Below are 16,925 nucleotides of genomic sequence, written 5' to 3' on the forward strand. Positions count from 1 at the left end.
ATATATATATATATATAAACTAGAACCCTGTTGACTATACCAATGAGTGTTCCAGTTGATCCAATTGATGGAACAGCCTGGTCATGAAATTAACACACAGGTGACTGAGTACTCCACAGACCCACACACCCTTAAAGTAGTTCTCAAGGAGATTCAGCATGACACAGAATGTCATAAACCTGGCCCTGTGAATTACAGGTATGATTCAATTTTGCCAGCTGGAACCACATAAATCAAGTGACTTGCTCAAGGCCACATGCATATGTATGTATGCATGTATGTATGTACAGAGATTAATGGAGACTGCATGGGTATGGTCATGTGATGGAGAATAAGACAAAGAATTATTTACATTATTTACATTTGATGGATATTTGTTCTCATCTTGTTTGTTGTTAACACAAAGTTTCACCTGATACACCCTCCAGCCTTCTTCAGGTGTCTTGGGGAAATTTCGAACCTGGGTTCTCATTCCTATGGTATTTTTCGATGTTATTATTATTGTTATTGCTCAGGTCACTGCTTGGAATCGAACTCAGAATCTTGGGGTTAGTAGCCCACGCTCTTAACCATATGCCCGTGGAAGACAAAGAATTGTCAGTATACCCAAATAGAAAACCTTGGAAAAGCTGGACCTAAGCAGAAATGGTAAAAAATGATGCCAATCTGCTGAAACTAGCAAAAAAATAGATGACTAAAGAACTCAGTGAATACCAAGCTGTTGTGATGGAAAGGACTCTCCCAACCCATGCAAGCATGAGAACGTAGATGTAAAATTGTCAATACATTGTTTAATATTCAATGGAAGATATATGAAAATGTTTTCAGAGATAAACAAACGACTGTAACTTTAGATTTCAATTGTCAATGAAATAACGGACATTTATATACAACAGCTTTATAAATATATATTTTTAGATAATATATGCATATACAAATATACATAAACAAATATACATGTATACATACAGATATACAGACATTTACATATATATATATATATATATATATATACACATACACACATACACACAAATGTATAAGTATACATGTGTATATATATATATATATACACACACACATAGATATATACATACACACATATGTATACATACACACACACATATATGCACATACAAACACATATACATACACACAAACACATATACACGCACGCAAACATAAACACACACAAACGCATATACATACATACACGTATGTATACATATAGAAATGTTTACATATATATATATATATATGTATGTATGTACACACATGCATACAAATATATATATATATACTTACACACATACACAGCGGTATACATACATGTATGGTCATATACAAGAAGGTCAGAATTTACCTGATTTTCAACAAAATTGATTTCCAATTTACATGTTTTAAAAGATTTTACTTAAAAAAATTCCTGTCAATTCTAAACATTATTTAATTTTTTTTTTTACCAAAATCTGACAAAATTTTCTGGATGTGTATCAACATGCGTTATGCGTATGGTTGTGTATATGTATGCAAACACACCTGAACACACATTAATACTTATATGTTCTTAGTATCAACAAGCAAGAAACATTAAAAAAATGGACTCAATACATGGTATAGTCAAATATTGCTATACTTTTAGAATGAGGGTCACTGACTGTGACTTCGAAGTCTTGTTAAAGCAGTTTATCAAATAGCGTTTCTAATACATGGAGGGACTGGATGTATGGGTAAGAATGGGTCGGAAGTCAGTGAGAGAAGGTAAAAAAAGTGTGGTGTGTTGTATTAAGATACAGTGTCAGGGATTAATAAGATGTTTCTAGTCGGATCACTGTTCTTTTCTACTCTAGGGCACAAGGCCCGAAATTTTGGGGGAGCGGGAACCAGTCGATTAGATCGACACCAGTACGCAACTGGTACTTAATTTATTAGGGCGGTGAGCTGGCAGAATCGTTAGCACGCCGGGCGAAATGCGAAGCGGGATTTCGTCTGCCGCTACGTTCTGAGTTCAAATTCTGCCAAGGTCGACTTTGCCTTTCATCCTTTTGGGGTCGATTAATTAAGTACCAGTTACGTACTGGGGTCGATGTAATCAACTTAATCCGTGTGTCTGTCCTTGTTTGTCCCCTCTGTGTTTAGCCCCTTGTGGGCAGTAAAGAAATAGGTACTTAATTTATCAATCCTGATAGGATGAAAGGCAAAGTTGACCTTGGCTGAATTTGAACTCAGAACGTAAAGACAGACGAAATACCTTTAAGCATTTCGCCCGGCATGCTAACGTAATGTTCGTAATGGAAGAAGGCCTGAAGGGGAAAAAGTTTTTGCTCCTTTTATTTGAAGTAGGGGGCTGCCTTAGAATATATATTCTATATATATGTAGGAATGGCTGTGTGGTAAGTAGCTTGCTTACCAACCACATGGTTCCAGGTTTAGTCCCACTGCATGACACCTTGGGCAAGTGTCTTCTACTATAGCCTCAGGCCAACCAAAGCCTTGTGAGTGGATTTGGTAGACGGAAACTGAAAGAAGCCCATCGTACATATGTAGATATTAAATGGCGGTGCATCTGCATGGCCGCAGCTCTGACCTGAAACTACAAAACATATATATATATATATATATATATATATATTCTATTGCTCCGTTGATAGAATTATATAGTTAAAGAGCAACCCAAAACATGGTAGCACTGTTTTATGTTGAAATTGTTGTCTTTTTCAAGCTTACCAGAAACATAGCCATGCATATAGCCTTTCCGTGGTATGCAGAATGGTTTTCTTCCAGGAATTTTTCTGAGATATGTATGTGTGTATGTATGTGTGTATACGTGCGTGTGTGTGTATATGTTCATACATCTGTCTGTATGCATGTCTGCACGTAAATATGCATGTATATATGTGTATTTTTGTATGTATGTTTATGCATGTAAATGTGTATGGGTGTATAAGCATATATGTGTGTGTGTGTGTGTATATCTATACATCTGTGTGCATGCATGTAAATATGTGTATGCATGCACAGATATATATATACACACACACACACATTCACATAGACAGACATATCGTTTCAGTCATTGGACTGTGGCCATGCTAGAGCACAACTTTCAAGGGTTCAGTTCAAACAAATCAAAACAGATACTTATTTTCTAAAGCCTGAATATATTCCATTAGTCTCTTCTGCTGAGTCACTAAGTTACAGGGCTGTAAACAAACAAACAAACACTGGTTTTCAAGTGATGGTGGGGACAAACTCAACACACACGCCATTGGACTTCTTTCAATTCCCATCTATGAAATCCATCTGCAAGGCATCGGTCAGCCTTGGAGCTATAGTAGAAGATCCTTGCCACGTCTGCACCTATAAGGACCACATGCCCTCTAAATATAAAGATCATATGCAGTTACTCTCTGTCTTGCAAGTAAGGTTCTGTTACAATGTACCTGTTGTAAAATGAGCCTAACTTTTGAAACCTTTACATATCTGACATTTTATATGAAGTGGGGTTTTTTATATGCATTTCCAGTACTTGAAAGAAAGGGAGAGAGAGAAAACTTGGGGTCCCAGATGGCAGAGAAAGGTATGGCCTTTTATACATATGGGCTACCAGTGACTATTGAAATAAGCTATCTTGGACCAAATGCTCATCCCTTCAGCAATGTATACATTGGCCTGGGTTACAGTTGAAATTATGGGAAGCAGTGTGATTGATGAGCAGAATTGATGAAAGACATCCACTGATCAGTTGTAATGCACTTATGATGCCAGACAGAGGAACCCCAGTGTGATCAATGACTAGGACCACCAAGTACGTTACTGCTAGTGTCTACAAATCTAAGGACCATGGACATTATTAGCCAACAGAAAATTTTAATGATTTTTATTAAAACCAGATCATCTCGTATCTGGTTATCCATGGACATTTCGTTATCCAAGGACAACCAAATCTGGTTATCCATGGACAATCAGATTTGAATGATTCCTATTAAAACCAGATCATCCTGTAATATCTGTCCATGGACAATCAGGTGACACAAAAAAGATGCTGCTAATCCTTTTTTTGGGTGGGGGGGAATCAAAAGGGCCTATACTGGAAGACTACCTGGAAAAAGGGTTTTATGATCAACAGTGCAAGATATAGTGCTTTGCTTGGCAACAAACTGAAGCCAGAAATTCGCACCAAACACCAAAGCCTTTTTGGTTTATGAGGTCATCGATTTCCTACTGATGAAGATATGAAGGAAATGGTGCATAAATGGTTGCATGACCAATGGCAAACCTTCTTGGAGGGAATATGCAAGCCTGTGGACCACTGGACCAAGTGATTCAAAAAGGAAGGAGACTATACAGAAAAATGATATACTTGTTTATCCAATGCTTTTGTGTAAATACATTGAAAAAACAAGAGTGCATATAATTTCCAACTCTCTCTAGTATATATATACATGAAAAACGAGAGAATATAACACCTTTCTTCTGTCCCTTTAATTTTCTTTGTTGTTTCTACTCAATCTAAGTTAAATTTATTAACCCTTTTGTTACTGTATTTATTTTGAGATGCTCTGTGTTTCTTTCAATTACTTTAAATACAACAAAGAATTTAGTAAAATAACTTCATTACCACTAAGCTGGTGTTAGGAACATAAATTGTGACTAAGGCTTGGTGGAATATTTTAATTCAAAACTTATGAAAACAAGACATTTGTACTCAGAGCCAGAGGCGGTTTCAGCCAGGTTGTTATCTAAAGGGTTAAGAACTGTCTCTCTGTTATATATTTTAACCCTTTTACCATATTTCTGTTGAGATGTTCTGTGTTTCTTTCAATTAATTTTAAATATAACAAAGAATTTAGTAAAATAACTTAGTTATCATTCAGCTGGTGTTAGGAACATAAATTGTGACTAAGGCTTGGTGGAATATTTTAATTGAAAACTTATGAAAACAAGACATTTGTACCACAGCCAGTTTCAGCCGGGTTGGTAATGAAAGGGTTAATATAAATATCTCTATAGTTATACTTAAAAATTCATCATCTGAAAGGCCTCCACTTTTCACTTTTTCTCGTTTTGCATATATACATATTTTGTATTTCATACCCAAACTTATTTTGAATACAGTTAATTTGTTTATCTGCATAATTGCTTCTATATCTGCTCAGCTTCATCCCTCTTATAGCCATTCTTTATCCTGTGGAATTAATGCCCTCTAACGACATTGGTGTTTAAGCCTGAACCATTTGAGTATTACTGTTTTCTATATAGAGAATCTCCGGATCTCGTCTGTTACTCTTTACTCTTTTACTTGTTTCAGTCATTTGACTGTGGCCATGCTGGAGCACTGCCTTTAGTCAAGCAAATCGACTCCCAGGATTTATTCTTTGTAAGCCTAGTACTTATTCTATTAGTCACTTTTGCCAAACGGCTAAGTTACAGGGACATAAACACACCAGCATCGGTTGTCAAGCATTGCTGGGTGGGGGGACAAACACACACACACACACAGATATAGATATATATATATATATATATATATTATATATATATATATATACACACATGACGGGCTTCTTTCAGTTTCCGTCTACCAAATCCACTCACAAGGTTTTGGTTGGATGCAGATTACAGTAAAAGACATTTGCCCCAACGTGCCACGCAATGGAACTGAACTTGAAATCAAGTAGCTGGGAGGCAAGGTTCGCACCCCAACATACAGATAATCTCAAATTCCACCTCCTGTCCTACAATGAATGGTTTACACTTATTAATGAAATAATTTATCAAAAATACATCAGATTGGTGAAACAAGGATTTAAGGCATTGTAGCTAGAATTTGAAACCAAAACTCTCAAACACACATAACAAATTTGTCTGCTCTCATCAATAAGCTGCAGAAAGACTACATCTCAGTCAGGACTAACATCGAATGCCAAGTCCCGTGGGGCTCTAGGACTAATTACTGAAAAGTGTAATTAACTGAAGAGTGCGGCTTATTTCAAGTTAACCAAACATTCCAGGACAAACTATTCAACAAGATTTTGCTTCAACCTACAAAACTGAACGAAGAAGGCAAAATGGATTTGGTGATGTGTGCAGCTAATTATTTTCATTTTAGCTTCCAAATTGAGTGATTTCTTCAATTCCTTGATTGAGTCATTGATAATATTTTCTCTGGTATGACATCTTTGGAAGAGAGTAGACCAGGAGATATGAAGAGGTATATTTGGGAGATGAGATTGGAAGCATAACAGAGAAGACCCAATACTGTCATTGCTGGGACCTACAAACCTCTCGCATGTATGTCTGTGCATATGTTTGTATTTAGTTCACAGATAAGATCTGAATGTTCTCAGTACAGAATACAGTTAGTAATGCTAGTTGTTTGTGTATGTGTGAGTATGTGTGTAAATTTTACAGACACATGAAATTACATACGTTCTGTGAATGGGTTTAAATAAATGGAATAGAAGCATTATAAGACATTTTAATGTTACCTTGGATTAGATTATTGTCATTATCGGCTTCCATACTTACAAGAACCTTTTATTTCACTGCCATCTCCACCACTAACACCACCACCATCACCACTTCGAATAACCCCAAACCTTAATTCGGAAACTGAACTGCCATCTGTATCTCAAGCAGTCATTGAAATCAAATTGATCATAATCTAATAAGATTACCTAGCCCTGTCACAACAACAACAACAACAATAGTGATGGTGGTGGTGGTGGTGGTAGTAGTAGTAGTAATGGTGGTGGTGGTGGTGGTGGTGGTAGTAGTAGTAGTAATGGTGGTGGTAGTGGTAGCAGCAACTTTATGAAGTCTACAGAGACTTCATGCAAGACCAATTGTCTGCTACAAGACAGAGATTATAAATGGCATAATAACACAAGTGTGTGATGCTATTCCACTCACACAGCCTCTCCTAATATCTGTGTCCACCACCACCATGACCGAAATTATCACTGCACTTTCTGACCAAAAGCGTACACCACCAGACTGCCAATAATGGTCATTAGGAAAAAGAAAAACAAAAATTCTTTAACCTTTAAGCATTCAAATTATTCCATCAAATGCAGAGCTTATTTATTCACATCGTTTTGAATTTATCCTGCATTATCTTGTAGCCATGAGATTTTGATTAAGTGACAGTATATTTTTTTTTTAGACTAACATTGTAAGGTAGGTGTGAGAGGCTGGATCTGGCCATTTTGAACATAAAACAGGTAGAATATTTTGGTCAGATATGGGGATGGGAGGGGAGGGGGTAAATTTTAAAGAGCCAAAAGTAATTTTAATCTTGCTGACAATATGATAGTTCAAAGAAGGGAATTGATGCTTGGGCCATAAAGGCCATAAAGCCTAGGGCTTGTTTGTTAACAATAAAATTGTAAATAAACGCACCTGTGTGGTGAAGAAGTTTGCCTCCCAACCATAGGATTCCAGTTTCAGTCCCACTACATGGCACACTAGGTGTCTTCTATAACCCAGGGTTGACCAAAGCCTTATAAGGGGATTTTGTAGATGAAGCTGAAACAAAAAGCCTGCCTGCCTGCTTCACCCACCTACCTGTGTGTCTTTGTGTTTGTCACCCCCACCACTGCAGGATAATCAGAATTGATTTATGTCCACATAACCTAGCAGTCCAATAAGAAGAGACCAATAAAATAATTACCAGGCTTTAAAAAGACAAAGAAATACCGGAGTTAATTAGTTTGATTAAATCCTTTGAGAGTGTTGCTCCAGCATGGTTGCAGTCCAACAGGTGAAACAAGTAAAAGCTAAAATTATACATGCATACAAACAGAGCCTGAAAAATTACTTTAAGATACAGGAGTGGCTGTGTGGTAAGTAGCTTGTTTACCAACCACATGGTTCCGGGTTCAGTCCCACTGCGTGGCACCTTGGGCAAGTGTCTTCTGCTATAGCCTCGGGCCGACCAAAGCCTTGTGAGTGGATTTGGTAGACGGAAACTGAAAGAAGCCCGTCGTATATATGCATATATATGTATATATGTGTGTGTGTGTATGTTTGTATTTGTCCCCCTAGCATTGCTTGACAACCGATGCTGGTGTGCTTATGTCCCCGTCACTTAGCAGTTCGGCAAAAGAGACCAATAGAATAAGTACTGGGCTTACAAAAGAATAAGTCCCGGGGTCGAGTTGCTCGATTAAAGGCGGTGCTCCAGCATGGCCGCAGTCAAATGACTGAAACAAGTAAAAGGGTAAAGAGTATGCCTGCTCAAGTATCATACAAGCATGAAACTATTAGTAGATCTTTCAGTTGTGTATTTAATTCATTATAATGAAAAGCTCACTTTCAAAACCAGATCTATGCATCGGAATGACTTGAGTAATTGTTTAAAACAACTTGAATACATCTGATTTTGATTGGAAGACTAACATTTGCCAACTGTCTTACGTGGCATCTGTCCCAGTTTGACTGGGAAAAATATTTCATGTGCGTGAAGCCAGCAGCTTGCAGCAGATTGTGTTTTAATGGTTATCATGAAACTGACCAAATATGTACTTACACCAGTTTTGAAAGTAAGCTCCTCGTGTGTGTGTGTACATAGAGACATAACAGACTGGGCTAGAAGCTTACTTTCCAACCATGTGGTCTCATTTCAGCCCCATTACATCTTGAGCACCTTGGGCAAGTGTCTTCTATAGCTCCCGGCCAATAAAGCCTTGTAAGCAGATTTGGTAGGAAAGAAGCATGTTATATACATTGTATAATTGTATGTACATGTATGTATATGTTAGTCTTATACATGTGTGTGTGTGTATACATGTGGCCAATGCCAGTGCCTGCTAACTGGCTCCCATACTGGTGACACATAAAAAGCGCTATTCGAACATGATCGATGCCAGGGCTGCCTGACTGGCTCCTCATGCTGGTGGCACATAAACAGCTCCATCTGAACGTGTCCAGTACCAGTGCCCCCTGACTGGCTCTGTGCCTTTGGCACATAAAAAGCACCCACTACACTCCCAAAGTGGTTGGTGTTAGGAATGGTATCCAGCTGTAGAAACCTTGCCAGATCAGATTGGAGCCTGGTGCAGCCGTTGGCTCTCCGGACCTCAGTCAAGCTGTCCAACCCATGCCAGCATAGAAAACAGACATTAAACAATGATATATATATATATATATATATATATATATCTTGTTTCAGTCATTATACTGCGCCCATGCTGGGGCACTGCCCTGAAGAACTTTGAGTCAAATGAATTGACCCCAGTACTTGTGTGTGTTTGTGCTTAGAAGCGGACACCTACCTTTAGACATGAGATGATTAATTAAAGTTCAGCAAACAGAAAGGCAACAAAACACACATCTTTTACACACTGCTCCTCTTGCTTCATACAGGAATTATATTTTCATCTTGTTGATGCTACCTAGTTACAGCTGGGAAAGGAATGGGTGAAGCAGGATTAAGGTGTCATTAGCAGAGACACAAAGCTGTGCTTGTACTGACATACAAAAAGTCCAGTCCAGACCAGCCTTTATTTCTTTAGGGTCAGCCAGCTCTCACTCTGGAGTCACACACACACACACACACACACACACACACACACACACACACACACACTGTACATTAAAATGCTATTCAACAATGGTTTAAAAGATGCAGAGAAAAGATGGGAGTTTGAGGGAAGGTTATAAACAAAATAGATTCAACTCAGCAGAAAGGATGGGTAAGATGGGACAAAAGGTGAATCGTTTATTTTCTTCTAATTAAAGAGAAATACAATTAGCTCTAACACCATGATGGAGAGTTAGGAATTTGTCTTTTTTTTTCACAAGGTCAATACCTAGGGGGTCTACTCTTTCTGTCGTTGGGTGCACATCTTACCTCTAATTGCTTACAACGACAGGCTCGTCTTTTAGAGCTACATAAAACAAAACAATACTCTTTTAAGTATTATAAAATGACAGGGTGGGGACAACAAATATAACAGCAACAATTTCCCTAACATCCATCACACCTTTTCAATATCACACACACACACACACACAAAAGCTTTCATATTCACTCTTATTTTCATTTCATTTTTGGATTTGGTTTGCAAGATTCTTTATATGAGTTTGTGTGTTGGCACGGAAAGAAAATGACTCTCCCCAGACACAACAGAATCTTATATTTTCATATTAACCTTATATTATCAATACCTATGGACAAATCATTTATTGTTCCTTTTAAGTTAATTGGAGGGTAACAACTGTATTTCATATAGAAAATAAAATTCTGTGTGTGTGTGTGATTCAAATATCAATAATTCTGCAACACCCTCCAAGAATTAACCTTTTTGATACCAACCTGCCTGGAACTGTCCCTGGTTCTAGGATATACAGGCTTCCTGTTTTAAATTGTCTAAATTCAAACCAGCTGTTCTAAACATAAGTTCTATTACTAAATTCTTTATTTTTTTCAAAATTTATGGAAACAAAGACAGTGCATTTGAACAGAAATAAGGTAACGAAAAAGGGTAAAGTTGAGACAGTGTCACATGACAACTTGCTGGGGCTGCCTGCTGGAGCCTAGCGGCAGGTATTTACAGGGAAAAAATTTGACAAGACAGTCAGTCGCTCGCTGACACTCGTTGACACTACATCGAAGAGGCCAGGGAACAGAAGAAAGAAGGAGACATGCACCCAACACCAGAGCTGAAGACACCCCCGAAAGGGGGGGGGGCACCACGTCAAAACAGTAGAGGAGTAGAGGCTGAAACCGGAAGACGTGGTTCCTCCTGATGATGTCTTGAGCTAACTGGATCCTATAAAGGAGCTGTTGTGGTAGCAGACCATAAACACAATTGAAATTCCTTCCTTGTTGTTCAAAGACAAAGAATCTTTAGATCTTGTCCAAGACTTCAACTTCTCATAGGAACACACTATTTGAAGTATTAACCCTTTCATTTCAATGTTTCTGTTGAAGTGCAGTCTTTGTTTCAATAAATTTCGAAAATGGTCAATTTAGTAAAATAACTCAATCGTTATTAAGATGGTGCTTGGGAACACAAATTAAGGGGAAACTTTGATGGACGGGTCAATTCACATTATGTAGGAGCAAGAAGTTTTTAACTATCAGGCAGATAGGCATCAAAAGGGTTAAGAATGCTTAACAATCTGTATGTAATGGTGAAAGGACCAGGGTGTAAATGGAATAAGGTCCAAACACTACAAAAAAAAACAATTTTGGAAGATGGAGGTAAGCTATAAAGATGTAACACAATGTATTGCCAGACAATGTGACTATTCCGAAGGATGTTAAATCTTTGGTAAATGTTATTTATTATTCAGCATAACTAGTCTGGTGAACTTTTTGATACAGCCTGTATAGACCCAACTCTGCATGTAGACCCCAGGGTGGTTGCTTTTTGAAACATTTGTTTGGAAAAACAAAACCCACATCTTATATACCATCAAATACAGAATGTGTGTGTGTGTGTATATATATATATAAAATTTTAAAATAGGATAAAATCTTTTTATGAATTTATCAAGTAGCTAGCATGAAAAACCTCATAAGAGAAAAATCCACCAATTTTTTTCTCTTAAATATATTTATTTATATTATATAGAGGATATTACTATACATAAATGCCACACACTAGGAGGGACTCTTAAAGTCAAAACTACCAAACTATATATTTTGGTATTTTTGACTTTAAGAGTCCCTCTTAGCGTGTGGCATTTATGTATAGTAATGCCCTCTATATAATATATATATGGGGAAAGTAGGAAGGAAAAATGCACATTGAATATCAAAAAAAGAAAGGCTTTTTTATGAAAAGTAGCGATAAATACAATTAGATGAACTGAGATAGAATTAAGAGAAATAAAAGTCATTATTTTGAATTGTTAAAGAGATTCAAAGTCAAACTGGTATCATCAAAATAATGAATTTAATTCCTCTTAATTCTACCTCAGTTCATCTAATTGTATTTATTTATCACTACTTTTCGTAAAAAAGCCATTATTTTTTTTTATTTCCAATGTGCATTTTCGCTTTTTTTCTTCTTACTTTCCCCATATCTTTTCCACGTGTAGTTTCTATTTTTTTTTTTTTTAAACATATTTCTATTGTGTGTGTGTATATATATATATATATATATACATATATATATATATGCACAAGAGTGGCTGTGTGGTAAATCTTTCGCCTTTTACTAAAGTAGCTTGCTTATCAACCACATGGTTCCAGGTTCAGTCCCACTGCATGGCACCTTGGGCAAGTGTCTCCTACTATAGCCTCAGGTCAACCAAAGCCTTGTGGGAGAATTTAGTAGATGGAAACTAAAAGAAGCCTGTCGTGTGTGTGTATGTATATATATATATATATATATATATATATAATGGGTGTATGTGTTTGTCCGTCATCATCGCTTGACAACCAATGTTGGTGTGTTTACGTCCCCGTATTCTCCTTTTTGGATAATTTGAGATGTAGGGTATACCTTTATAATAAATATAAAATTGAGCCTGGCAAGAAATGAAGTGGTTAAACTGTAGATTTGACCATCTCTGGGGTCAGGGCCATTTTAGCAGCATTATAGGCTTTTCAGCAAACCAATGCACTGGGACCCAAGTAAGTCACAGTATACATAGATCAGAGTTGGGTCCCTAAACCAGTGAGACTCTCAAGGTAGCTGTGCTCATACTTAAGACAGCACTGCTTGGGAAAAAAAATGGAAACAAATGGACAAGTTTCTAATCTTGTTAGAACTTTGCCTGGAAAAGAATATCTTGTATCCAGAGAGACCGTTTTGGGCTTCTAGTGATATTTATAGCATATATAAACTTGTACAGAACGAAACTGGTTTGTCTGATTTGCATAACATAATGCATTCAGCTATATCAATAGCATTACAGGGACACTGGAGATGAAGACAACTGGTAATATCTATGAACACTAAGACCTAGATACCATATAAAACTGGGTAAATGACAGTACCAAAATATGCTACAATGTCCCAAAGTCCGACTCGTACTTGACTTACACTTGGCACATCTGGGGATAGCTGTATCAGGTTTATGTGTCTCTAAACATATTCATGTTGTGTCATGTTTTTCAGGATCAATAAAATATAGTACCAGTAAAATACTGGAATCAATGCAATAATGGCCTCCACCCACCCCCTCAGAATTTCTGGCTTTGTCTTTAAATCAGAAATAATTAATAGTTCAAATGATGAATAGGTCAACTCAAGACTTAACTATAAATGTGTGGTGTGTGTGTGTGTGTGTGTGTATAATCATTTAATATACACAGGATTTAAATGAAAGCTACCATAAGTTTCATGCTTTTGATAATAGGATATTCAGTGGAGCTTGTATGGCATTGCATGTATTATCAGGGAATCGTTCAGTCTGGTTCTATTTTGAGTCTGAATGATTGCTCAATAATACACATCATGCTATACAAGATTGTCCAGCTATTGTATTATCAGAGGCATGAAACTTATTGTAGCTCACATTTAAGATCTGTGCATATTAAATGATATTAATTTTTCACTAGATGGAGTACTTGTTTATATATATATGTATACATATATATAGGTGTGTGTGTGTGTGTGTGTGTGTGTGTGTGTGTGTGAAGGCACATGACTCAGTGGTTAGAGTGTCGAGCTTATGATCGTGAGGTTGTGAGTTCGGATCCCGGACCAGGCTGCGTGTTGTGTTCTTGAGCAAGACACTTTATTTCACGTTGCCCCAGTTCACTCAGCTGTAGAAATGAGTTGCGACGTCACTGGTGCCAAGCTGTATCGGCCCCTTTGCCTTTCTCTTGGATAACACTGGTGGCATGGAGAGGGGAGACCAGAATGCATGGGCGACTTCTGGTCTTCCATAAACTATCTTGACCGGACTTGTGCCTGGGAGGGTAACTTTCTAAGTGCAATCCCATGGTCATTCATGACCGAAGGGGTCTCAGCATGTATATATATATATATGAGACAATTATGCAGTTAAACAAATTAGATACACTAAATATGCATGTTTGGGTATGAAATACAAAATATGCATGTATGTATTCATGCAAAATGAGAGAAAGCAAAGGGTGGAGACATTCCTACAATATCTAATATCTTAAATTTATCTGTATAATTGCCCCTATACCCACTCAACTTGATGTTTCTTACAGCCCTTCTTTACCTTGTGGAGTCAATCCCCTGTACAGACATCAGAATCTAAGTCTGAATCTTGTGAGCTCTACTATGTGTCTTCTGCACTGAAAATCTCTGAATCTCATCTGTGGACTAATAAACATACATATAAAAAATTATAAATTTTCTAGCTTATATGCTGAGAAATAGATGCAAAATCATCTCGCCACACAATTTAGCATCTATTTCTCAGCATATAGGCTAGAAAATTTTTCTAAGCCCTTATTATAAATAAAAATATAATTTTCACTTTAATTGGTTTCATTTTATATGCTGGCCGCTGATAAATTTTTTTTAAAAACAAGTTTTATCCTCTCTCATCATATATATATATATATATATATATATATATATATAAGTAGGCATAGGAGTGGCTGTGTGGTAAGTAGCTTGCTTACCAACCACATGGTTCCAGGTTCAGTTCCAGTGCATGGCACCTTGGGCAAGTGTCTTCTACTATAGCCTCGGGCCAAGGCATTGTGAGTGGATTTGGTAGACGGAAACTGAAAGAAGCCCGTTGTATATATATGTGTGTGTGTGTGTGTCCAACATCACTTGACAACTGATGCTGGTATGTTTGCGTCCCCGTAACTTAGCAGTTCGGCAAAAGAGACCAATAGAATGAGTACTAGGCTTACAAAGAATAAGTTCTGGGGTTGATTTGCTCGACTAAAGCTGGTGCTCCAGCATGGCCGCAGTCAAATGACTGAAGCAAGTAAAAGAGTAAAAGAGAGAGTAAAGAGTTCTGGTGTGTTTTTAAAATTCTTGAAATGACTTTTCCACGAAGGGAGTCGTGAGAAGATTTTGCTTAACTCTAAGTTTGGAATTTAAGCAAAATGGTTGACTCCTAGAAATATATCTGCTAGTGACCCCCCACCTGCCCCTTTAAGAAAGACGCATTGATTTTATTTATTTTTTTTTTTTTTCATATAAGCAATTTGTGACACAAACGATATCTTGAAAATCCTGCAAGAAATGGGTAAATTGTGAAGCAAACCTCAAATTTTGTTATCAAGTCAAACACGATTGTCTTTTTCCTTTTCACTTAAACACACAACATCATCATCATAATTATTCAGTGTGCATGTTCCATGTTGGCATGGGGTGTGACAGGATCCGATGAACTCTGATGTCAGCTTTTGCACACTTTCTAAAGCTTGATATCCTTCCTAACATCAACCACTTTACAGCATGGACTCAGTGCTTTTCTTTTTGTTCTGTGCCACCAATATCATTGAGGTGGCACAAAAAAAATCACCCAATACACGCTGTAATGTGGTTGACATTAATAAGGGCTCACACACTCACAAACACACATATATATACACACGATACATAAGAACAAGAGAGAAAGAGAGTGCAGCTAAGAAACCCTGAGTCTTTGATAAAAGTGTTGAAGCTCTCAGAATGGCTGGCATTCTGAGAACTTCAAGAAATTACAAGTGTGCATGGGTGGTGGTGACATTGATGGAAAAACACAAACGAAATAATGGTTGGCACTGAGGTTCTTGACATAAGTGTGTAAGGAATGTACTAGTGCATTTGTTTACTTTGGGTGTGAGAGAGGTGAAGGGTCTATATGATGATAGTGAAGGGTTGGGCTTAGATGCTGCAAGGAAGGAGGAAGATGATGATGTGAAAACAACATAAAGGCAGCAAATTATAAAACTAAACAATAAGCAACATTATCATCTCTTTTTAAACATAAAACCATTAAAACAGGTGTCCTATTCTGTGAGGGCAATAAGTGAGGGTCGAAAATAACACTGTGCAACATAATTTTGGTCCTTGGGTAGCATCTGTCATTTCCTATTTGCTTACCCCTAGAAAATATGAAAAATGGTTAATATTTCCTTCAAAGTTTGCTTTCGGTAAATTTATTCAAACCCCAAAGAATCCCTTTCAAAACCTGGCTATGATGCTTCCCCACAACATTTGCTCATGATCAGAGGTGCACATATTGACAGCCACCAAGGGACATGCTCAGCTAGTTATGCTCAAGCAAATCTGTAATATTGAGCAGAATATTTAATATAACGATATTTCTGCTTCAGCAACTCGGTGCTTAATCTGTCCGTAATGTAATGGAAAAGAGATCAGTTTCAAAATATTGATGTCCAGGTCACAAAAGCAAAGTTTGAAAGGAATAGTAAACATTCTCTATGATTTCTAGATAGAAGCAAATAGGACATAACACTTTCTGACCAAAGACAAAATATATATATATATATATATAAATTTATAAATAAGGATAATATCGATCTTATCAAGTGGCCAGCATGGGAATAAATACCATACAAAGGTAATAATTATTTAAAACTATAAATTACACCTCACAATAATCCTTCCGCCTCACAACACCCACTGACTATATTTTTTCCCCTTACATACCTCACACAATCATTTATTGTATTAAGAAGGTGAAGAGAGATAATATAGTTCTAAAGGGTCCTCTCTAACTTGGTCCCTATAACATGGACTAAAATCCCATTTTTTTAAATTCCATTTCTCTCTCTGCCTTGTCTGTCTTAGAAACTACATAGAGATCCTTTGCATCTGCTTGAATCCACATAAAATGGATGATAAACTTTTATAGAAGAGAAGAATACCAAAACTTTTTTTTCTTTTATAATTCATACCTGGAATTTATCTTCTGTAACAGCTAAATTCAACAGTGGCTGTGTGGTAAGTAGCTTGCTTACGAACCACATGGTTCCGGATTCAGTCCCACAGCGTGGCACTTTGAGCAAGTGTCTT

General features: G+C 37.1%; 1 protein-coding gene across 4 annotated transcripts in view; it reads right to left on the reverse strand.

The window, feature by feature from the left end:
* The window catches only part of LOC115219855 (inositol polyphosphate-5-phosphatase A-like), a 269,689-nt gene that overhangs the window by 1,360 nt on the left and 251,404 nt on the right, over positions 1-16,925 (reverse strand). The window contains exon 19 of one of the 4 annotated variants that reach the window (XM_036509752.1): positions 9,857-9,893. The exons of the other annotated variants lie outside the window; for them this stretch is intronic. Coding sequence (XP_036365645.1) covers positions 9,859-9,893 — 35 coding nt within the window. The 3' untranslated portion in view covers positions 9,857-9,858. The remainder of the gene's footprint in view (positions 1-9,856; positions 9,894-16,925) is intronic. 4 annotated transcript variants of the gene reach the window in all.

The sequence above is a fragment of the Octopus sinensis genome, linkage group LG15, assembly GCF_006345805.1.
Source record: "Octopus sinensis linkage group LG15, ASM634580v1, whole genome shotgun sequence".
In the NCBI taxonomy this organism is placed as follows: domain Eukaryota; kingdom Metazoa; phylum Mollusca; class Cephalopoda; order Octopoda; family Octopodidae; genus Octopus; species Octopus sinensis.